The sequence below is a fragment of the Mus caroli genome, chromosome 2, assembly GCF_900094665.2.
Source record: "Mus caroli chromosome 2, CAROLI_EIJ_v1.1, whole genome shotgun sequence".
Taxonomy (NCBI): domain Eukaryota; kingdom Metazoa; phylum Chordata; class Mammalia; order Rodentia; family Muridae; genus Mus; species Mus caroli.
Window position 1 is genome coordinate 122589628 of NC_034571.1, and position 21640 is coordinate 122611267.

General features: G+C 45.1%; 2 protein-coding genes across 3 annotated transcripts in view; one reads left to right on the top strand and one right to left on the bottom strand.

The window, feature by feature from the left end:
• Window positions 1–8418: 8418 nt before the first annotated feature.
• On the bottom strand, window positions 8419–10161 carry LOC110284037. Its single transcript, XM_021149611.2, has one exon. The coding sequence runs from the start codon at window positions 10075–10077 to the stop codon at window positions 9679–9681; it is 399 nt and encodes a 132-aa protein (XP_021005270.1). The 5' UTR covers window positions 10078–10161; the 3' UTR covers window positions 8419–9678.
• Stk35 (serine/threonine kinase 35) overlaps window positions 9220–21640 on the top strand; it is a 30607-nt gene continuing 18186 nt past the window's right edge. Inside the window, exons 1-3 of one of the 2 annotated variants that reach the window (XM_021149590.2) lie at window positions 9220–9566; window positions 10126–10726; window positions 19452–20201. In XM_021149590.2, the coding sequence (XP_021005249.2) occupies window positions 9261–9566; window positions 10126–10726; window positions 19452–20164 (1620 nt within the window). In that variant the 5' untranslated portion in view covers window positions 9220–9260 and the 3' untranslated portion in view covers window positions 20165–20201. The remainder of the gene's footprint in view (window positions 9567–10125; window positions 10727–19451; window positions 20202–21640) is intronic. The other variant, XM_021149597.2, reaches the window with a different exon arrangement.

Below are 21640 nucleotides of genomic sequence, written 5' to 3' on the forward strand. Positions count from 1 at the left end.
TTTTTATTTTATGTGTATGGGTATTTTGCTTGCATGTATATCTGCACACCATATGCATATGCATATTAAAGAAAGATATGAGCTCATATCGGGTATCTTTCATGTTTTCTTTCTCTTTCAGGTTTTTTTTTCCCCCCCAGTGGGATTGTTGTGTTGTGTTGTGTTTTGTTTGGGGCTTTTATTTTTTTAATTTTTTGAGATAGGGTCTCATGTAATTCTGGTTTGCTTAGAACTCTCTATATAAACGTGAGTGGCCTCAAACCTACAAAGATCTGTGTGCATCTGCCTCAAAGTGCTCCATCCCACGTTGTATCTGTTTGTCTATGTAACAACATATCACAAATGTATATGTTGTATGCCTGTATGATGTATGTATATATTTAAAACATATACCCATACATGCAGACAATTCCTTCTTTTCATGGCTATACTATATTCTACTAATGTATAGCTCTATATAAGCAACTCCCTGCATAAGTGTTTCTAACATTTTATTACCATAAATAACTACAACCCACTGCATATAAAGCTTCTTATAGAATTGTGTGCAAGCGTGGGCACTTGTGAAGGCCAGCAGACCTCCTAGAATCGCTGCTTTCCGCCCACCATGGGTGCTGGGGAGCAAAGTCAGATTATCAGGTTTGAGTGGCTCATGCTTTTACCTGTGAGCCATGACATTGTCCCCCACACTTGTAAGTTTGTATCGTTCCTTTTAGTTTTCTATGTGTTTGTGTGTGGTGGGTGTGGGACATTTGAGTATGTAGTATACGCACCTAGAAATGGACTCTGTGTATCAACGTGTATGGAAATAAAGGAGTTACGATATTTTATTTAAAAACAGTCAAATTGTCTTTTGTTTAAAAGGATGTTTGCCTGCATGTATATCTGTGCACCAAATGTGTGCCTAGTGTCTGAGAAGGCCAGGAGAGGATATGATATCCTCTGTAACTGGAGTTACAAATGGCTGTGAGTTACCCTGTGTGTGCTGGGAACTGAGCCTGGATTCTCTGCAAGAGCAGCCGGTGCTTTACCCACTGGACCATCTCCCTATCCCCTAATTGTCCTTCTTAAGTGGCCTATGACTTTCTATTTCCATGAGATAACATGTTTTGTTGCCTTCTGATTGTATAAGTTTTGGCCAGACTGTAGTTTATTTCAATTACTTACTGTACTTACTGGTTCGCACTTTCTAAAAATGTTTATTCCTCTGTGTGTGTGCGTGTGTGTGTATATGTATATGCATTTCTTTCTTTTTTTTTTTTTTTTTTTGTAGACCAGGCTGGCCTCGAACTCAGAAATCCCCCTGCCTCTGCCTCCCCAGTGCTGGGATTAAAGGCGTGAGCCACCACCGCCTGGCTATATGTGCATTTCTTTAAATTTTTTTTTTTTTGGTTCGAGACAAGATTTCTCTGTGTAGCCCTGGCTGTCCTGGAACTCACTCTGTAGACCAGGCTGGCCTTGAACTCAGAAATTTGCCTGCCTCTGTCTCCCAAGTGCTGGGACTAAAGGCATGCGCCACCACCGCCCAGTTAAAAATTTTTAAAAGTTTATTTATTGTGTTTTATGACTATGAGTACATGCCTGCACATGTATGTATACTATGAGTATGATGCTTGATGCCCACAACAGTCAGAGGAGAGCATTGGGTCCCTTGGAACTGGGGTTACAGATAGCTGTGAGCCAATAAATGGGTGTTGGGAATCGAACCCTGGTCCTCTGCAAGTGCTCTACCGACTGATCTCTCCGGCAGAGTGTACTTCTACTTTCAGAAAACTTGGTGAGTCTAGAGTCCTTGCGTACCCTACATTCTTACTCGTTATGCGGACAGAGCAAGGGGCTTCTGAACCATAGAAAACACCAGGATGGCATCATGACTGCAAAGCTTGCTGCCAACCCCAACCTACAGGTTGTAACTTGAACTCTACAGTTGCTGTACTTTACCTGATCACCTTGTCATAGACTTCTCTCCTTTCTTCTCTTTCCTCTTCTCTCCCTTCCTTGCCCACTTACATTAAAACACTCTTTTCAGATAGGGTGGTCTTCAATTCACAATCTTCCTGTCACGGCCTCCCGAGCTCTGATTTACAAGTGCCCACCACAATGTGTGTCAAGTGTCCCTTTTTAATGTTTTAATTGTAAAGCTGTTCTACCCCATGAAAGATAAAGATTCTCTTCCTCTTTAGACCTCTTAAAACACACACACACACACACACACACACACACACACACACACACACGGGCCACCACTGCCAGGCTGCTTTTTTCTTGATTTGAGTAATCACCTCAGGTCTTATTTGCTCAGTGGTTTATATAAACGCTCCATATTTGTTACCTGATCTCAGATCTTCTGTAGTGACCTTTAATTATTGCTCTGTCTAGGATTAGGGCTAATAAGGCTTCATTCTCAAGGTGTGACCTCAGGAGATTAGCAGATCAATTTGAACATCTTTCAGATTGGAAAGAATTACAGATTATCATATCCTGAGTTAAGTGTCTATTGTTGTGATAAACACATTGAGCAAAAGCAACTTGAGGGAGAAAAGCTCTATTTGGCTAAGCAACCACCATCTTGGAGAGTTCAAACATGCTCCCTTGCAAAATGACTACCCCAGGTGGGTTAACTATTTACCTCACCCCTCGTAGAAAGTCCTCATAGGACCTTCACCTGAGTCTCTGTCCACTCTCTATCACCTGGTATATACTACTTTGCCTTAATTGCATGGCCTGTTGAGGGGATGACATACCCACACCCCTGTAAGTAGGCCCTCACCTATGCTCTGTAAAGAAGCCTAATAAACTCACTGGCTCCCCAGAGTGAACTTTGGTGGAATGATGTCTTGATTTGTAGTCAGGACCTTAGGAAAAAGGATAGACATTGCTTACACCTCCCGCTGGGAAAGAATTTTAACAGCTTACCGTGTTATGGTCTATCATTAGGGAAAGCCAAGGGAGGTGGAGGCAAAAACTGAAGCAGAAGCCACAGACCATGGCTTCCTCAGCCTGTGTACTCACACCACCCAGGACCACCAAGTTAGCTGGCAACCCTCACATTGGTTGTCACTCAAGAAAATGCCACACAGACTTGTCTACAGGCTAATCTGATGGAGGTAAGAGGCCAAATCTTTTAAGTTCAGACTCCTTTTTAGAGAACCTGACCTACTTAAGTTTGAACTCAGTCAAACTAACAAGTGGTACCTAACATTAAGTTTCCAAGTTACCCCCCAACAAAACCCAAGCCTAGCTTCAATCTCCAGGTTACATCCCAACAAGACCAACATCTGCAGGTTATTTCCCCAACAAACCTTCACCCCCAGGTTATAAGCCCACCCCCCTCCTAACGACCACCAATGCAGAGGAGAGCAGAAATGAAGTTTATGATTGGACTCCCAGCAGCAGCCGATTATGCTAAAGGCCATAGTAGCTTTCCAATTAGTTGCTTTACCACTCACACCCACTCCCCCCCCAACTCCCATGCCTGGCTGTAGCCTTCTATAAAGTCTTGCCCCATAGATATTCAGGGCTCTCCACTGGTATATATACCTCAGTCCCTTGTCCCTGGGTAGAAACCAAACAGATAATACTCATCAGTCTTGGATTGGATTAAGAAATACCTAGGACACTGCTTAGTGGTGGGCAAGCCTTTAATCCCAGCATTCCAAAGCCTTCCTGGTCTATGATAGCTAGGGCCACACAGAGGAACTCTGGCTTGAAAACAAAACAAAACAGAAAAAGGAAAAAAAATTCCTTAGACATTAATGAGGCACATCCTTAGGTGTGCTCTTCAGTGAGACTTAACTAAAAAGGGAACACCCGTTGTGTATTCGGAAGGTACCATTCCATGAATTTCCAGATAGAGAAAGAAGAAAGGAAGGGACTGCTGAGTGCACACTGTTTCCTGGTCAGTGTCTTGGACCAAGCCACTTCCAATGTCATGTCTTTCTCCTCACGATGGACTGTATCCCTCAAAACTGTGAGCCACGATGGACTGCATCCCTCCACACTGTGAGCCATGATGGACTGTATCCCTCCAAACTGTGAGCCATGATGGACTGCATCCCTCCAAACTGTGAGCCAGAAGAATCTTCCCTCCCATAAATTGCTTTTTGTCAGCTTTTTGGTCTTAGAGATGAGAAAAATAGAGTCCTTGGAGTTGCGCTTCTGTTACTCAGACCTGCTCCACAAACCAGCTGCTTAGCTTGCCCAGGTCTTTCCCAGGGTCCCTTGCTTGAGAATCGCTCCATTGAGGCACTCCAGTGTCTGTCTTCAGTATTCCTTCATCTCAGAAGTCCCCCCTAAACCATATGCTGGTACTATTGTCTCTGCCCTCCTTAGCTCTTTCCTACTCTCAGCTCACTCTCTCAGTCTTTTTTTTTTTTAATTTTTAATATTTTTTTATTACTCACTCTCTCAGTCTTACACAGTGTGTCCCAGAGCAGCCCTCCTTGTTCCTCCCCCTAATGTTCTCCAAGCCCCCTGAGCTATCAGCTCTTCTCCTAACCCTTCACTCTTCTAGACACCCTCCACAGTCTTTCTCTACAAGCCAGAACCCCCCACCTTCTCATGGAACCAGACCCAGGGTGGGGTGTTCTTAGCCCTCAGAAGTGTGAGCATGGGGAAGAGGGCTGGACTCCCTGTTCCAGCCTCAACAGTCAGCGAGCTCGCTTCGGTGGGCATGGCAGTTCTTAGCGTAACTGAGCTTCAGCTTTCTCACCAGAAAGGAGTGGTTTATGTAGAAGCCCAGCTGCTCAGGTCATCTCAGTAAGACCCAAGTCCTTACCATGGCTTCTGCCCCTGCCTCACTGTGGGTCCCACAATACCTGCTATTTCCTAATTCTTTTACCTGTCCCCCACTCTCTGAGTTCCTACCCTACTGGTTTCCTTGGGCTCTCTGATCTAAGGGACTCTGCATTTATTCTCCCATCTGATATCTGATATGGTGTGTATATATATATATGACTTACATACATCCCAAATGCTTTCTTCTCTCCCAGTCCTCCCTCCCCTTTGCCTTTGAGAGGGCACCCCCACTCCCCAGCATAATTAAGCCTCTGCAGGAAGATTATATACATACTCTTCCACTGAGGCTAGACAAGGTAGCCCTCTGCTATGTATGTGCCAGGGGCCTTGAACCAGCCCTGTATGCTCTTTGATTGGTGGCTCAGTCTCTGGGAGCTCCCAGGGGTTCAGGTTAGTTGACACTGCTGGTGTCATCTCCTTGAGGGCCTTCAATCCTTCCCCTAACTCTTCCATAGGGGTCCCTGAACTCTGTCCAATGTCTGTGGTTATCTGCATCTATCTCAGTCAGCTGCTGGCTAGAGCCTCTCAGAGGGAGGCTATGCTAGGCTCCTGTCTCTGTGGCTGTCCCAGGTGGACCAGCTGGGGTTGGAATATTTTCTTTTTTCTTTTCTTTTGAGACAGGGTTTCTCTGAATAGCCCTGGCTGTCCTGGAACTCACTCTATAGACCAGGCTGGCCTCAAACCCAGAAATCTGCCTTCCTCTGCCTCCCAAGTGCTGGGATTAAAGGTGTGTGCCACCACTGCCCAGTTGGAATGAATACTTTCTTAATAGAGGTACTTTGGCTATTCTGTTACAGGAATCAAACCTTTGTTCCATGATCCCCTATCACAGAGATTTTCCAAACTATCCATTCTAAAATGATATCTCGCCCCCACCCCTAGCACCACCTTGCTAAAGCCAGAAAGGGTACGGGGAGCCTAGGGCCTCAGTTCCAAATCTAGTTGAAGAATTTTCACCTTCATTTTCATTGTAAAACGGGCTGGTGATAGGAACCACCTCTCTGCAATGCCATAAATGTTGTCAGTTTCATAAATGCTCATAAATGTTAGCTATCGGGCATAATAATAAATAGTTATATTAGTAATTTGAGCAAACTAAAAAGAAATTAAGTAATCTAACAGCTACAGCAGACTTACACCCATAGTTCTTCTAGAGTTTCTTGCTCTATCTCTCCAAATTCAGGGGAGGGCAGAAGATAGGAGGAGAAGGGTTCTTGACTTCTTCTCAGACTATGGACCCAAGGGTGGGAGGAGTGAAGCCAGGCTGCATCACACAGCGCTCTGGCCGCAGAAACGTCTTTAAAACACAAATCTTAGCCAGGTGTAGTGATGCACACCTTTAATCTTAGCACTTGGGAGGCAGAGGCAGGCAGATCTTTGTGGATTTGAGGTCCACTTGGTCTACAAAGCCAGTTCCAGGACAGCCAGGGCTACATAGAGAAACCCTGTCTCAAAAATAACAGAAGGGCTAGTGAGATGGCTCAGCAGTTAAGAGCAATGACTGCTCTTCCAGAAGTCCTGAGTTCAATTCCAGCAACCGTATGGTGGCTCATAACCGTCTGTAATGGAAATCCGATGTCCTCTTCTGGTGTGCCTGAAGACAGCAACAGTATACATGAAATAAATGAATAAAAAAATCTAAAAAACATTTTTTAAAGGTTAAAACAAAAAACAACAGAAAACCCCCAAACAAAAACAAAACCCACAAATCTTCTTGGTTGAGGGGCTTTTTTTTTTCAGCTTTTAATTACATTTCATTGTAATATAATTCACAAATTCCATCACCCTTGTGCCACTTGGCAGTCAACCACTGGCATTCTGCTACCACAGGCCGGTGGCCACCCTTTCTATTAAAGGAACCATACACTATGTAGCATTCTCCCTGCTGCCTCCATTTTTAGAGCTTTTTAGAGGTAAGCCTGAAAGGTGGCTATACATAAACAAACCCATAAAAGGACACAGTTTGAGACATTCTTTAAAAACGTTTTTTTAATAATTTACTTATTTTTATGTACATTAATGTTCTGCCTGCTTGTATGTCTATGAGAGGGGGTCAGATCCCCTGGAACTGGAATTACAGCCAGTTGTGAGCTGCCATGTAATTGCTGAGAACTGAACCTGGGTCCTTTGGAAGAGCAGCAAGTGCTCTTAACCACTGAGCCACTCGCCAGTCCCAATTTGAGGTATTCTAGCATTTCCCATTAAAACTATCACCACATAAAAATAATGAGCATTATTGTTCAACCCCCAAAAAGGTTTTCCTTTTTTCTTCTTTGATCCCTCTCTAGTATAGATTAGTCTGAGATTCTTTCCCCAGTGGTGTAGGAGTCACTTGGCATGTGTTCTTTTGTGCCTGGGTTCTTTCACTCTGCATTTTTTTTTTTTTTTAATTCTTCCATGCTATAGAGTCTCAGTTCCCCGTTTGTTCCCACTATCTGGAAGTAACACAATCTATTTGTTTATTGACATAGTAGTATCTTCCAGTTTCTGACTGTCATGGGAAGAGCCATCATAAATAGTTTTATACAAAATCTATTTGTGAATCTAAGTTTTCATTTATCTTGGGTAAACCTCTAGACTGGGAACTAGCTAGGCTACAGGCAGGCATATACATTTAACTTTAAAAGAAACTGTTTTCAAGGATGTCATAAATACTCTTTGTCTTTCTTTTTCTTTTTCTTTTTTTTTTTTTGGTTTTTCGAGACAGGGTTTCTCTGTGTAGCCTTGGCTGTCCTGGAACTCACTTTGTAGACTAGGCTGGCCTCGAACTCAGAAATCCACCTGCCTCTGCCTCCTGAGTGCTGGGATTAAAGGTGTGCGCCACCATGCCCGGCTAGGAGTTCACTCTTTGTCAATCTCTATGCCAGGAAGATAGAAACTGCTCATAAATGTTAGCTATCAAGCATAAAAGCAAGTGAAGATTACTTTAGTAATTTAAGCAAGTCCAAAATTAAGAATCAAATGTGAACTCAGTATTTATTAGCTAATTCAACAGCTGCAGGGAACTCATACTTCTGAGCCTCTGGGGTTCATCACCATCTCTGTAGGATTGTGGGTACTAGGGTAGAGGACAACTTTGTGGAGTTGATTCTCTTTTCACCTTTTTGTCAGCTTGGGGGGTGGGGTGGGATTGAAATCAAGTCATCAGGTTCACATTGAGCCATTACCCAGGATGTTTTACATTCTAATAGTCTCTTTAATTGACTAAGGTGTTACAGCAGTCTTGGTCTCCCTGGCCACTCTTGTACTTGCTGTCTCTTCTCCCTGCAGTGCCCCACCACTAGTTGTAGCAGGACCAGCTTCTTGCCCTACAGTGCCCCACCACTAGCTTTGGCATGACTGGCTTCTTTCTATTCATTACTCAGATGAATGTCATTTTCTAAAGAGATTGCTGCCAACTGAATTGTGGTCCTACCTCAGAATCATGCGTTGAACCTGTAACCCCCTATAGGTTAGTAACAATATTTGGAGATGACCCCTTTAAAGAAATTTAAGTTGTTTAAATTGTGAGGTTGGGTATGGTGGTGCACACCTTTTGATCCCAGCACTTGGGTGGCAGAGACAGGCAGATCCCTGAGTTTAAGACCAGCCAAAGCTAAGTAGAGAAACCCTGTCTCCAAACAAACAAACAAACAAACAAACCCCAACCAACCAACAAAACAAAAACAAATAGTGTGTAGCAGAAACTCTAGTTACTGTCTTTCAATATCAGCTAACAAAATACTGGGCACCTTCTAGGCATTGTACAAAGCAGGGTTCAAAATACTTTTAAAAACCACGCCTAGGGGCTGGAGATGTAGCTTTGTAAAGTGCCTGTCTAGCATGCACAAAACCCTTGGATTCCTAGCTCTGTACAAACAAATAGGGTGTATAAATTGGGTGTGATGGTGCCCGCCTTTAATCCCATTACTCAGGAGATGAAGGCAAGAGGAAAAGTTCAAGATCATTCTTAACTACACAGCCATTGTGCTCCCTCCCACTACAATGGGCAGCCGGGGTGAAGGGTATCAAAATCCAAGCCCAAAGCAGCTTATATCAGGCACTCAATTAGCCAGCCATCATATTTCACTTGGTCCTTTGCAACCTTGGAAGTGAGGACCACCCGGGTTTGGCAGAGAAGGATACTGAGGATTAAGTGCGGCTGAGATCATTGGGTCATTAGTGGGCGTGGAGATTAGCTTTCTAACCCTGGTCTCAGCTGTGAATCGATTACACCTAAGCCATTCCCCCAATCAGCATCAAGTGCCGAGTGCGGGCGTGGAGGTACGATGCAGGTCAAGTCCGGAAAGGCGTTTGCTGAGTGCAGACGCCTCGCGAAGGCCCTCAGTACAAATCGCGGGATTTTGGCGCGCTCTTTTTGTTGGCTGGGTGTTCTCGCCAGTGATTGGTTCCGGGCTGTCGCGGCGGCTGGGTCCACCTCGGCTGCAGAGAGGCGGCGCGGCTCTCCGCTGGCCTCCTGGGGGATGGGCCACCAGGAATCTCCGCTGACCAGAGCGGCGGCGGGAGGTGCAGCTTACATAAAGAGGTTACGTAAAGTGCTCAGCTGGCGTGAACTCGGGGACGGCCACGGGAACCTGGAAGCCGAGGCCTCCCCCGGGAGCGTTGCTGTCATCACAAGAGCAGCGTCGCGACCCGCTACACGCTTAGCCGGGCTCCCCGCCTCGCGCCCTACCGGGCTCTGCAGACAAGCCCGGCTCGGAACGGACCATCCTCCGGCGCGGGCTCCAAGGGGGAACCGGTTCGCCCGGAAGAGGAACAGCGCCGGCCAGGTAAGAGGGAGTGGAGGGAGGAAAGGAGGGCCGAAGCGGGTGCCCCGGCGCCCCACCGTAGTCCCGGGGGCGTCACCAGGGCCTCCGCCTGTCGTCCTCGGAAGCCGATCTTTTAGCCGGTTTCCCTTCGCCCGCTGTCCCCGAGGGTCTGGGTCGTCCCGCGGGGCTCGCCTGGGTTTGATTCACGGGACTGTTTACACCGGGAGAAGCCCGGGTAGGACGAGGGGAGGGGCCGTTGGGAGGGGGCTAAGCCCCAGGAAAGTTTAAGCCGGCCGTCTTCGACGGGGACGGTCCCTACGGCTTTATTTTTTTCCTGCTCTTGACGGATAAGTCGGTGGCGAGAGGGAACGGTTTGCGCTTCGGTTTCCGGTCCTCCCTCGGTACTTCCCGGTGGTTCCGTCTTTCCCGCTTTCCTTTCCCTTCCCCCGTTCAATTCGAGACGGTGGCTCCTTCTTAAAGGGGCCGCGACCGGCGGCGGAGGTGGGACGCCGGACGCTCTTAAGTTCCTCATCTACCCTTCTCGGCCCGGTGGGTTTTAACTTCTCCCTCTCGCCCTTAGATCACCATCCAAGGTCCCGCTCCTCCACATCTCGGGGCTAGACGGAGGGATGAGGCAAGGGGGGCCCGGGCGGCGCCGTTGCTGCTCCCCCCGCCCCCCGCAGCCATGGAAACGGGGAAAGAGAACGGAGCCCGCAGAGGGACAAAAAGCCCGGAGCGGAAAAGGCGAAGCCCAGTCCAGCGGGTACTGTGCGAGAAGCTGAGGCCGGCGGCCCAGGCCATGGATCCGGCTGGGGCCGAGGTCCCGGGCGAGGCCTTCTTGGCCCGGCGACGGCCGGATGGCGGCGGCGGGGATGTTCCTGCACGGCCGCGCTACAGCCTCTTGGCGGAGATCGGGCGCGGCAGCTACGGCGTGGTTTATGAGGCTGTGGCTGGGCGCAGTGGGGCCAGGGTGGCAGTCAAGAAGATCCGCTGCGACGCTCCCGAGAACGTGGAGTTGGCACTAGCAGAATTCTGGGCCCTCACCAGTCTCAAGCGGCGGCACCAGAATATCGTGCAGTTTGAGGAGTGCGTCCTACAGCGCAACGGGTTAGCCCAGCGCATGAGTCACGGCAACAAGAACTCACAGCTTTACCTGCGCCTGGTGGAGACCTCGCTCAAAGGTAGACTACAGCAGGCAGTCCTGCCCTCTCCTGGACCCCCTTGTTCTCAGAACCGCTCAGTTCTAATAACTGTCTCTGGCTCGCTAAGGTCCCTTGACCCGGCTTTGGGACCTCCTTTCTTTGAATGCTAGGAAATCAGTCTGTTCAACCCCAGCCGTTAGCTGGCATTCCCTAACAATCTCACCAAGTGCTGACCTTGATCTTTTTAAGTACTCACTCAGTAAGTGTGAGCCATAATGACAAGCCTAGCATTTTTACAGATGGATGAAGACTAGTCCTGGTGGGATTCGAAGTACTTGGTAGAACTCCAGAAGCCCCCTCATGCCTCTTTCTCTTCAGAACATAGAGGGAAAAAAAGTAGCAGACCCACCCATGCCATCCTCCTTTCTTGATTTCTGGTTTCTTCCAACTCTTGTTCCCAAACCTTGTCTTTCAATGTGAGCGCAGAGCAGACAATCATTCAGTTGGTTCTTGGCTTAGTCCCTGAGGCACCGCAGGCTAATAACTCACACACCCAGTAATAACCCCCACGGGTGGGCCCAGAGCTGTGGCATAACAAAACAGGTTACAGCTTTCCCTGCCCTGTACATTCTCAGTTGTTTTCATAACCCCTGGGGCTGTCTGAGCAGTGATTGTTGCAGAACCATGGGGCTCCAGGAGGCCAAACACCTTGCCTTCCTGTGTAAACTAGAGAAGAGGCAGTGGGCTGCAAGTGTCTTGAGTTCCTGGGGCAGGGGGTGGGGCGAGGGAAATTGGATGGTCCCAATCCCAGCTGTATAATCTGAGCTACAATTTGGATAATATCTGTAAAGTAAGCTTCTGCTCTATAAATGGAACGCAGCCTGGTGGGCACAAACACAGCTTGATTACGGTTAATCAGCTTGAAAGAGTGGGACTCCGGGCTCCAAATTCCTGTGTCCTTGAAGTATTTGTAAGCCAGCATGGCCCTCACAGATCTTTGCAGATATATTGCTGCCTTCCTTCCCTATCTTAAGTTGAACTTAGCAGACTGGGTGGGATTTAGGGCTAGATTTCCTAAAGTCTTTTTGGAGCACCTGTCAGATTTTATTGTAAGTTCCCAGGAGAACTCCTTGCAGAGTTTTAAAGTCATTGGATTGGATAGTGTGATGGAATTCTCTGGGGCCGTTTCCCATCCTGCTTGTCCATTCTCAAAAGGTCATCATTTTCAGGAGGGTGGATCCTTGAAGATTTCCTAGGTAGCGCCTTCTACTTTGCCTTCAGTCTCGTCAGTTACTTTCTTAGTTCTTTTACACACCGATTACTTGAGTACAAATGAATGAAACATGCTTAGGGAATGTTTGGTTGATATTTCAATAACTGCCTTGGGCTGCATGAATTTGCATTGCCAAACAGTATCTTCTAACCTCAGTTCATTGATGTTGCCAGCTTGAAACTCGAACTTAAGCTAGCAGTCCTTGTTAATTCTTCCAGTATACAAATACTTTAAAACTTTCTTCACAGACAGCATTTTAAAAAGAATTTTACAGTAAATAGTGGCAGAATAGTAAGTGTTTAACACCCTGGAGTTTGGGACTTACATGCAGTCGTTGCTTGTTCTGAGCTGATACATGGCAAGTTGACAACCCACAGGGAGTATGTGTGCCTTTATCCTACGATGGGGATCTCTGCCATGAGGTTGTACATGCTGGGAAAGTTGGTAATCTATAAGGAATCCACTGCCTCATTACGTTCAGACTACTTTCTGAATTTCTTCCATCTTCATCTTCTTAGAGATTTGGGTTCTTATTGTAGTTTCCCAAACTTTGACTATGGAACACATTTCCTGTGTGGCCGGAATAGTAGGTTGAAAGCTATCCTAGTTTTTTCATCCCCCCCCCCCCTTTGTGTGCTAAAACTAGAGAATTTTTTCCCCTGTGGGACACATACTTAATATTCTCTGTTTTAATTCGGAGTCTTAATATGTATTGTCTCTACTCTAGAAAATGACAGTTAAGCTTACATGTCATACGTCTGCGTAGTGGATAATACATACATAGCTTGCTAGCATTAAAGTGGAAACCAGACTCAAATTTCTCCAGGGTACGTTTTCTTGACTTAAGTATCCAAGTCTTGATCAGGCCCTGAGTTTATAGCATGCTATTGATGTCCAGTGATACCAAAGCTTTCCTTAACCCCAAAGTCCTTTGCAGCCATACTCTGCCTGTTCCTTGTAATTCAGAATGAGTTACTGCATGCCTCTGGTAGTATTGGAAGGGGAAAAAAGGAAACAAGACACGTTATGGCTATTGAAAAGTTTAAAGGCATAAATAGTGATTAGGGTCACTGTCCAGGGTGACAGGTTAGCTCATTACCAGGGTTGGAGAGAGATTTAAGAGAAGAGAATGGTTAGCAAAGAAGGTGATCTTGAGAGGACAGTGCCTGACGATGGTTACCTCCTCCTCACCTCAGCTGCTAGTGACTATGCAGAAAGCAGCTTTAGGGTTTACTGAAATAACTTGATATACAAACAAGTATCCGATACATTTTTGTTGATCTGAAGCACTTTTTATTTCTAAACCATCATCACCCAAGTCCCTTTGCATCCTCTGTCATCACTTGCATTTAGCAGTCTCTTTTTTTCCAAAATACATTTTAAAAAAGAACACAAAACTATGTTCTTGGTCTTATCCCAGTCCATTAGCATCTGTGCATCAAATTCATCTTTTCTGTCCTCAGAAGTCCAGTGTGGTCCTCTCTTTCTCTTTTTATTTTTTTTAATTTTTTTGGTTTTTTTTGAGACCGGGTTTCTCTGTGTAGCCTTGGCTGTCCTAGAACTCACTCTGTAGACCAGGCTGGCCTCGAACTCAGAAATCAGCCTGCCTCTGCCTCCCGAGTGCTGGGATTAAAGTTGTGTGCCACCATGCTTGGCTGGTCCTGTCTCATAACAAGTGTTCTTGTGGGGCCAATATCATGGGGGATAGGGTCTCACGTAGTTCAGGCTATTATGTAGTCCAAGATGACTTTGAACTAAGGATTCTCTGCCTTGAGAACTGGGGCTAAAGTTATGCACTATCTATCATGCTTGGTTTATGTGCTGTTGAGAATTAAACCTAGGGCTCTGTATGTGCTAGGCAAACACTTTCCCAACAGGGTTCTGTCTCCAGCCCTTAGCCTGTATTTCACAAAGAGAGAAATAGGAGCTCTGGAAGGAGGACAGGACTTGCCCCAAATGAAATACTGGCACAACACTAACTAGCTCTAGGGCTTAAAACAAAGCCTACAAATTAGCTTGATGTCTTCAACTTGAAGTCCTTCAAGGGAAAGGGGAATTAAGGTATCAACAGTTGCTTTTGCCACCTTGTTTTCCATCCCTAAAAGCCTCTGTCCTGAATGTACCTAAGACAAAGTCTAAGGTCATTACCACTTAGAAAATAGCAAGCACTCAGAAATTTGTTGCCCTAGTCTAAATCCTTCTGACAAAAAGATTGACCTTTATGTACCCCAAACACATGAATTCTGGGTTAGCTCTCATAAAGCTAGAAATGTGGAAAAGCTGGGAAACGGGCTTAACTTGGTGGTGAGCCCTGATGTTACTCATGGGCTTGACCTGGGCTTTGGGGCAGCACTCTTACTTGCATACCCAAGCTGCTATGAGTCAGCACATGCCTGTGCTGCTGTGAGCCAGGATGCTACTTAAGAGGCTTTGCAGGCTTTCCTTCCTAAGAGGGGACACCTAAGTGATTATGCTGCAAGGTCGCAAGTGGTGGCATCCTATTAAACAGGTTCTGGCTGAGAGTTTCCTTAGTGGCCTAGGAAAGCAGGCAAAAGTAGCTGACACAAGGGAGCCTGAAACTAGAAGGGACTTAACTGCAGACTCCTGGCTACGGAGTGCCTAAGGAAACCTAAGGGGCTCTGAGCAGGGCAGTCATCTTTTACCCAGGCTTCCCCAAAGCAACTCTGAATTCTTTACTACTGAGGCTTGGGCCTCACAAAGCACATTTAAGTTAATCAAAATCCTGTACCATAAAAAGGAATCTGTATTTTCTATAGTTGGATAATCCAGCACTAGGGACTTGAAGCTTAAATTGTTTGGTGTATGCAAGAGCCTGCATCTAAGGAACTTGTGTAGCAGGGGAAATAGAATATCCAAGAGTAAAGTTGCTGCTAGCACCTTGAAGCAATAGAGCTTTGAGTGAAGACTTCTCAAGGCCCGACCCTCCATTTAGGCAGAATTGGATGATCTCTGACTATCTTGAAGTAGATAAAGTGGCACTGGGGACCTTCAGAATCAATGGGAAACAATAAAACAATGATTTAGAGTCCAAAGGTTTTATTCCTAATTTGTATGAAGCTAGTTGTGGTGGCTCCCACCTGTAAGCCCATCTTTTTAAGGGTGAGGCAAGAAGATTGCTTTGAGTACAGAGTCAGCCAAGAATACAGTGAGTCCTCAGCCAGACTGAGACCCTGTCTCAGAAACAACACCTTGATGATATGTGTCTATTGTAAAGGCTTCATACCATAGCTCATTCGGCCTTCATGGCCATCTTTTGAAATGGATACTATGAGTGTCTTCTGAAAGTTAGACATCCAAAACTGTTGAAGTTGCAGAATGTAAAATAGCTAAACATAACCCAGCCAGGATTCTGACTTGTCTTTAAACTGCCTAGGGTGTATGTTAAGTACAAGGCTTCAAGGTTAGAGTTGTGGTTTGTTGTTTGGTTTGGTTTGAGTTTTTGCTTGTAAAATATATGTAATTATATGTTACTAATAGAGTGTCATACTACTACATCAGTCATGCATCCTGATTGCTGCTGTTTGTTTCCTTATGCTTTACCAGTGCTCATTGCACTGCTTTCTTTGGTGCCATCCTGCATAGCAGCCAGAGAGGCAGTTCCTGCTTCTGATCTGTCCTTGGATGCCTTGGGGCAGTTGTACACTCTTTGCTACTGGGTGTTTTCCTTCTATGTGTAGGGATTTTAGGGACTAGCCCCAGGAGATAGAAGCCACCCTGTCTTAATTGAGAACATTGGTTAATTGGGGTTGCAATGGGGAAGGCTTTTTATAGTGTAAACTCTCAGGGAGATCTTAACTTCCCCAGTAGAGTATCAGTTCACCTTGGATTTGCCCTCCAGCCCTATCCTTAGGGCAGGAATCCTCCTGAGTGACTCAAATTCTCATCCTTATTTAGTTGAATCCTGTTGAGTAGCTTTCACAAAGCACATTTAAGTTAATCAAAATCCTGTACCATAAAAAGGAATCTGTATTTTCTATAGTTGGATAATCCAGCACTAGGGACTTGAAGCTTAAATTGTTTGGTGTATGCAAGAGCCTGCATCTAAGGAACTTGTGTAGCAGGGGAAATAGAATATCCAAGAGTAAAGTTGCTGCTAGCACCTTGAAGCAATAGAGCTTTGAGTGAAGACTTCTGAGTCTTTCGTCGTTCCCACCCACCCCCCACCTCCCGCCCAATTAGCTTCAAGATTACAGACAAATAGTTTTGTTTTGTTTTGGGCTTCAGTCTTCTCACCTGAAACTGGGGTGTAATTGTCAGGATTAAGGGTACAGTTGTCAGGATTACAGTTTGGGGCAGAGACAGTTAGGAAGAATGCTTTTAATTCTTTGATTGATTATCATAGGAGATTAGTTCCTAAATTCTGATAGAAACCTTCAAGTCCTTGACCCTGTCCGCTCTAGCTTGACTACCCTTGACTGTCTACACTGTGCTACAGAACCTTCTAATGACTTCTCAGGTGCTCATCTGTCTTCCCTGGCTCAGCCTCCAGAGGGAACGTTCTTATCCAGTGACCAAGACATGCCCTTGATGTTAACCTATGCTGATCTAACTTCAGCTGTCACAGCCCAAAAAAATGTGGTGTAGATGGAGCAATATACCTTTCTTTTTTGTTCTAAATTTTATCTTTTGCTCAACATGTAACATATTCTGTAACCTGTATAGTTATTGAAATCAATTATGATTATTGAAATCAATGATCTCCAAGCTGAGTGTGGTGGCACACCTGCAATTCCAGTACTGGGGATAGCCTGGGATACATATTAAGACTGTCTTAAAAACCAAAAAAAAAATGAGGGGTTGGAGAGAAAGTGCAGAGGTTAAGAGGATTTCTCATTCTTCCAGAGGACCTTAGTTTGGTTCTAACATCTGTGTTAGGTGGCTTACTGCTGCCTGTAACTCCAGCTCCAGGGGATCTGATGCCCTTTTCTGGAGTCACCCTCACCCCCCCAACCTCCAGTTTATTTTGAAGGACCTTGTTTTGGGTGGTGTTAAGGATATTAGTAATGGTCAGTAGATAATTCTCCAAAAAGTATCTTTATGCTCTGTATAATACTAAGTTCTCATATTTAATGTCTAAGAATGCTGGATTTTCCCAAGGTTCCCATTACCTTCTGTTTGTGCCAAAGAGCTAACAATCTGTTAGAACAAAGGTTGGGAGTGGGGTCTGTGGTCACTTGACTGCTTCCTTCTCTGTGCTCCTCCTGGTTTCTTCACTGTTTTGGCTTCTCCCTTGGACTTGGGCAGGAGTTGGCTTGAAGGAAGGACTGGAATCCTAACTAACATCTCTTCTGTGCTCTGGGTGGGCAGCTGGGACTCAGATTCTTCCCTTGAAGGAAGCCCTACCCTTGCCTGCTTAGAGAAGTCATTCTGCAGTGTTCCATGTTTGCTCAGTGATGTTGATGGGCTCTGAGCCTGCTGCTTCTGTTGGCATGTGTCCTGGGGCTCCTCTTGCATCTTTAGAGTCTCTCTGCCCCTTCTGACTCTCTGCCCCTTCTGTAGACATTTGCTTTTTACCTGACTCTTCTTTCCAGTTCTTACAACCTAGATCTGTGTTATAGTTCCTTTGGCCAACTTGTTTTCTTTTATTCCTCTTAGTTACCATAGCTACCAGTTTTGTGTATAAAATAATAATTTCCCTATTCATATCTCAGATTAGAAGTTTCATTGCTATGTAATGTGGTCTTTGTAGAAGGAATTTGATGGCATTCCTCCCTGGCTGTACTGTTTTGGAACTTTTCTTGCTGTCCCTTTTCTGTTTGTTTCTAGGTGGGGCCTCAGGTTGTGGCTTCATTTTTCAGTTTTTTTGTTTTGTTTTGTTTTAGGTAGATTTAGCCTGCTTGCTAGCAACGAAAAAGAGGATTCTATCTAGAGCAGGGAGTGGGGGTTGAGGGAACAGTTCAACACTGATTTTAAGAAGAAGCCATCTGCCCAGAATTGGTTCTGTTTGTATTACTTTGTGAGTAATATAAACAAATCAATTGTACAATTACAAGGGAAGGTATGTCTCTGGTTAAAACCAAAAACATTTGCCATGTCTCTTCCTGCCTCTCTGGCATTGGTAGATTTTGTTTGTACATTAGTGATTTAAGGGCCAGTGGGGAAGCAGAGATTCATTTGGCTTATTGTATCACTGTAGTATGATATTTAGTAAATGGCTAGGAAAAAGAGCCTCCTTCTGGAGGCTGAGGAAGTGCTAGCTAGCCTTTTCTTTTGGAACATAGTATACTCTGAGCCAAGGGACCTGTTTTTAGGTCTTGATTCACTTAACAAATAGCCAGTCAATGTATAGTTTGTCTTCCTTTTTTCCTTCCTTCCATTTTTGTTTTGTTTTGTTTTATTTTGCTTTGTTTTGTTTTTAGATAAGGCCTCAACTATGTAGCCCTGGCTGTCCTAGAACTTACTATGTAGAGCAGGTGGGCCTCAAACTCCTAGAGAGCTACCTGCCTCTGCCTCCCAATTATCAGAATTAAAGGCACGTGCCTGCACACATAGTATCGATCTTTCTATTGTCAAAACTAGACATTTGCCTACTTGGACCTAGCTTATAGGGCACTTGTCATCCAGTAGCTCACACATAGCTCTGTTCCTTCAGTTATTATGAGGCGTGGTGGGGTTGATCTGACATGGAAAAGGTTACCAGCTTACCTGGTTTTGAGTTTGTATAACCCAATTCTGCCTTATGCATCTACTTCAGATTTCACTGTCCATCAGGTTAAATTTTCCCAACTGCATCTCCCATTTCCTTACACCTCCTGGTCTACTTGTCCTGTGTCCCATTATCTTTTTCATCTCAGCCTAAGAGTTCTTGCATGTGTATGCCAATCTTCTATAGAAGTTGACCTTATTACCATCATTCCATTTAAGATAATTGCTGTCATAGGTACCTGTTAAACCAAGGTTCATAGAGCTGGGGGTGTAATGCAGACTGAGCTTGGAGTAGGCATATGGTGAACAAGCAGAAGATATGGATGGAGGGGAGTGTGCCTCTGAAATAAAATTGTCATTTTGTTCATGTTAATAAAAATGCTTAAGTGCATCAGGAAAGAAGAGCAAGAACATACATGCCTTGAATGGATTAGGAATCATGGAAGCTAGAGCGATAGCTGAATGGTAATAGTAGAACCAGCACGCACTCTACAAAGCTTTTGTTTGCTTTTTGTTCTCAGCCTTACAGAGAATGGATAGAATCATACACCAGTTCAAAAAATAGAAATACACAAGAAGGCCTCAAAGTCAACTAGATGGCAGCAAGTGTAGAGTCTTAAATTCAAACCCCAGGTGCTTGACACCAGCCCGAATGCCTCTGCCATACGTTGACTTGGTCTGTATGGGTAGAAGTGGACTGCGGGCATAGACTTTGCTTGGTGCCAGTTGTGTAGATCCTCATGGCACAGTTATTTTGTCGCCGTCTTCTTTCTTTGAGATAGTATCTGAATATCCACTCAAGCTCTTTCCTGTCCTTTGGTTTAGGAGAAAGGATCCTGGGCTATGCTGAGGAGCCCTGCTATCTCTGGTTTGTCATGGAGTACTGTGAAGGTGGAGACCTCAATCAGTATGTCCTGTCCCGGAGACCTGACCCAGCCACCAACAAAAGTTTCATGCTACAGCTTACAAGCGCCATTGCCTTCCTGCATAAAAACCACATCGTGCACAGGGACCTAAAGCCAGACAACATCCTGATCACAGAGCGCTCTGGCACCCCCATCCTCAAGGTGGCAGACTTTGGACTGAGCAAGGTCTGTGCAGGGCTGGCACCTCGAGGCAAAGAGGGCAATCAAGATAACAAAAATGTGAATGTGAATAAATACTGGCTGTCCTCAGCTTGTGGCTCAGACTTCTACATGGCTCCCGAAGTCTGGGAGGGACACTATACAGCCAAGGCGGACATCTTTGCTCTGGGCATTATCATCTGGGCAATGATAGAAAGAATTACGTTTATTGACTCTGAAACCAAGAAGGAGCTCCTGGGGACCTACATTAAGCAAGGGACTGAGATCGTCCCTGTTGGTGAGGCGCTGCTAGAAAACCCAAAGATGGAGTTGCATATCCCCCAGAAACGTAGGACTTCCATGTCTGAGGGGGTCAAGCAGCTCTTGAAAGACATGTTAGCTGCTAACCCACAGGACCGACCTGATGCTTTTGAACTTGAAACCCGAATGGACCAGGTCACATGTGCTGCTTAAACTCCAGGGCTGAACGGCTTGGGTGTTTTTAAACTAGGTGAGTGCTTTTTGTTATTGTACTTACACACTCCCTGGGCTGGACTCTGGAGTTGTAGAGAAAATTCAGGGCCAGGAAGTAAGTCTTGTTGACACAGACTGGCTCTGAAGTCTTGGCAAGTAGAGATAGGTCGGATTATTTGAGTAAAAATAAGAAATGTAGAGAAGTGTTTTAAGAGGAAACTATATGAGGCTGAATCTTTCAAGTTCTTCAGAAACTGTTTCTTATTATCAATTAATTCTTGATATAAAATGGTGCTGAAAGGAATACAGTTTTCAGAGAAAGCACTTTGTCCCAACTGTGCTTGCTGTTCATGGATCCAGTTCTGTTCACATGGGACCTGATACTGGAGGAAAGTAGGACGTGTGGAGACTAGACCAGTTTGTCTTAGTGTGGAATACAGATAACATAGAGAACATGGACCAGCTAGGATGAAGAACAGATAAAGTAACCAGAGATGTTTGACTTTTCTTTTTTTTAACTTTCCCTTTTTTAAATATTTATTAATTTATTTTATGTATATGAGTACACTGTAGCTGTCTCCAGATGCACCAGAAGAGGGTATCAGATCCCATTACAGATGGTTGTGAGCCACCATGTGGTTGCCAGGAACTGAACTCAGGACCTCTGGAAGAGTAGTCAGTGCTCTTAACCACTGAGCCATCTCTCCAGACCCTGTTTGACTTTTCTGTTCAAAGGAGTTAGACTGTACCAAAGTCTGAGGTGTGGTGGACAAGGCAGGACATTACAAATTGACCGTATATGCTAGGTATCTTTACACATATTATAAGTGTTTTATATCATATCTCATAAATTAAGGACAAGCATATCTTAACCAATCTATCTGTCCCCTTTTCCTGGATTATCAAGATGACAGGGTAGAAATAAGCTGTACCTCTTGGTCTGATGTCTCTGTTTGGGTAGCTCTGGTGTTACTGTCATAGGAATGGACTATCTGGCACAGGACTCGGCTTCCTCTGATCCTCTGCAAAGCTGACTTGTGCTTAGCTGAGCGGCTTGCGTCTGTCCTGTTCTCAGTAGGCGTGGCTGGCTAGTTCCCTGACTGTATTTCTAACTGTAGCTTTCCATTTCCATCCTAGCCTTTGCATTTCTGAAAGACCTCTTGGAATTCAATTTTTCCTTACATAAGAGAAAGGTTGCCATTGGGAAAAGGACCTGAATTATGGGATTGTCTCAATTGAGATCTGGACCCCTATTTTGTTCAGCACATGAGATGTGTGCTTGTTTACAGGACAAAGTTGCAGCTAAAGAAAACAAGAAGTATTAGTTAGGCGTTTTGTAAGCTAGAAGAGGGTGATGGTCCCCTGAAGTTGGAATTCCAGGTTGTGTGAGCCACTTAATTTAGGTGTTAGACCCCAAACTCGGGTCTTCCGGAAGGGCAGCGAGCCACTTAACCTCCGAGCTCTCTCTAGCCTCAA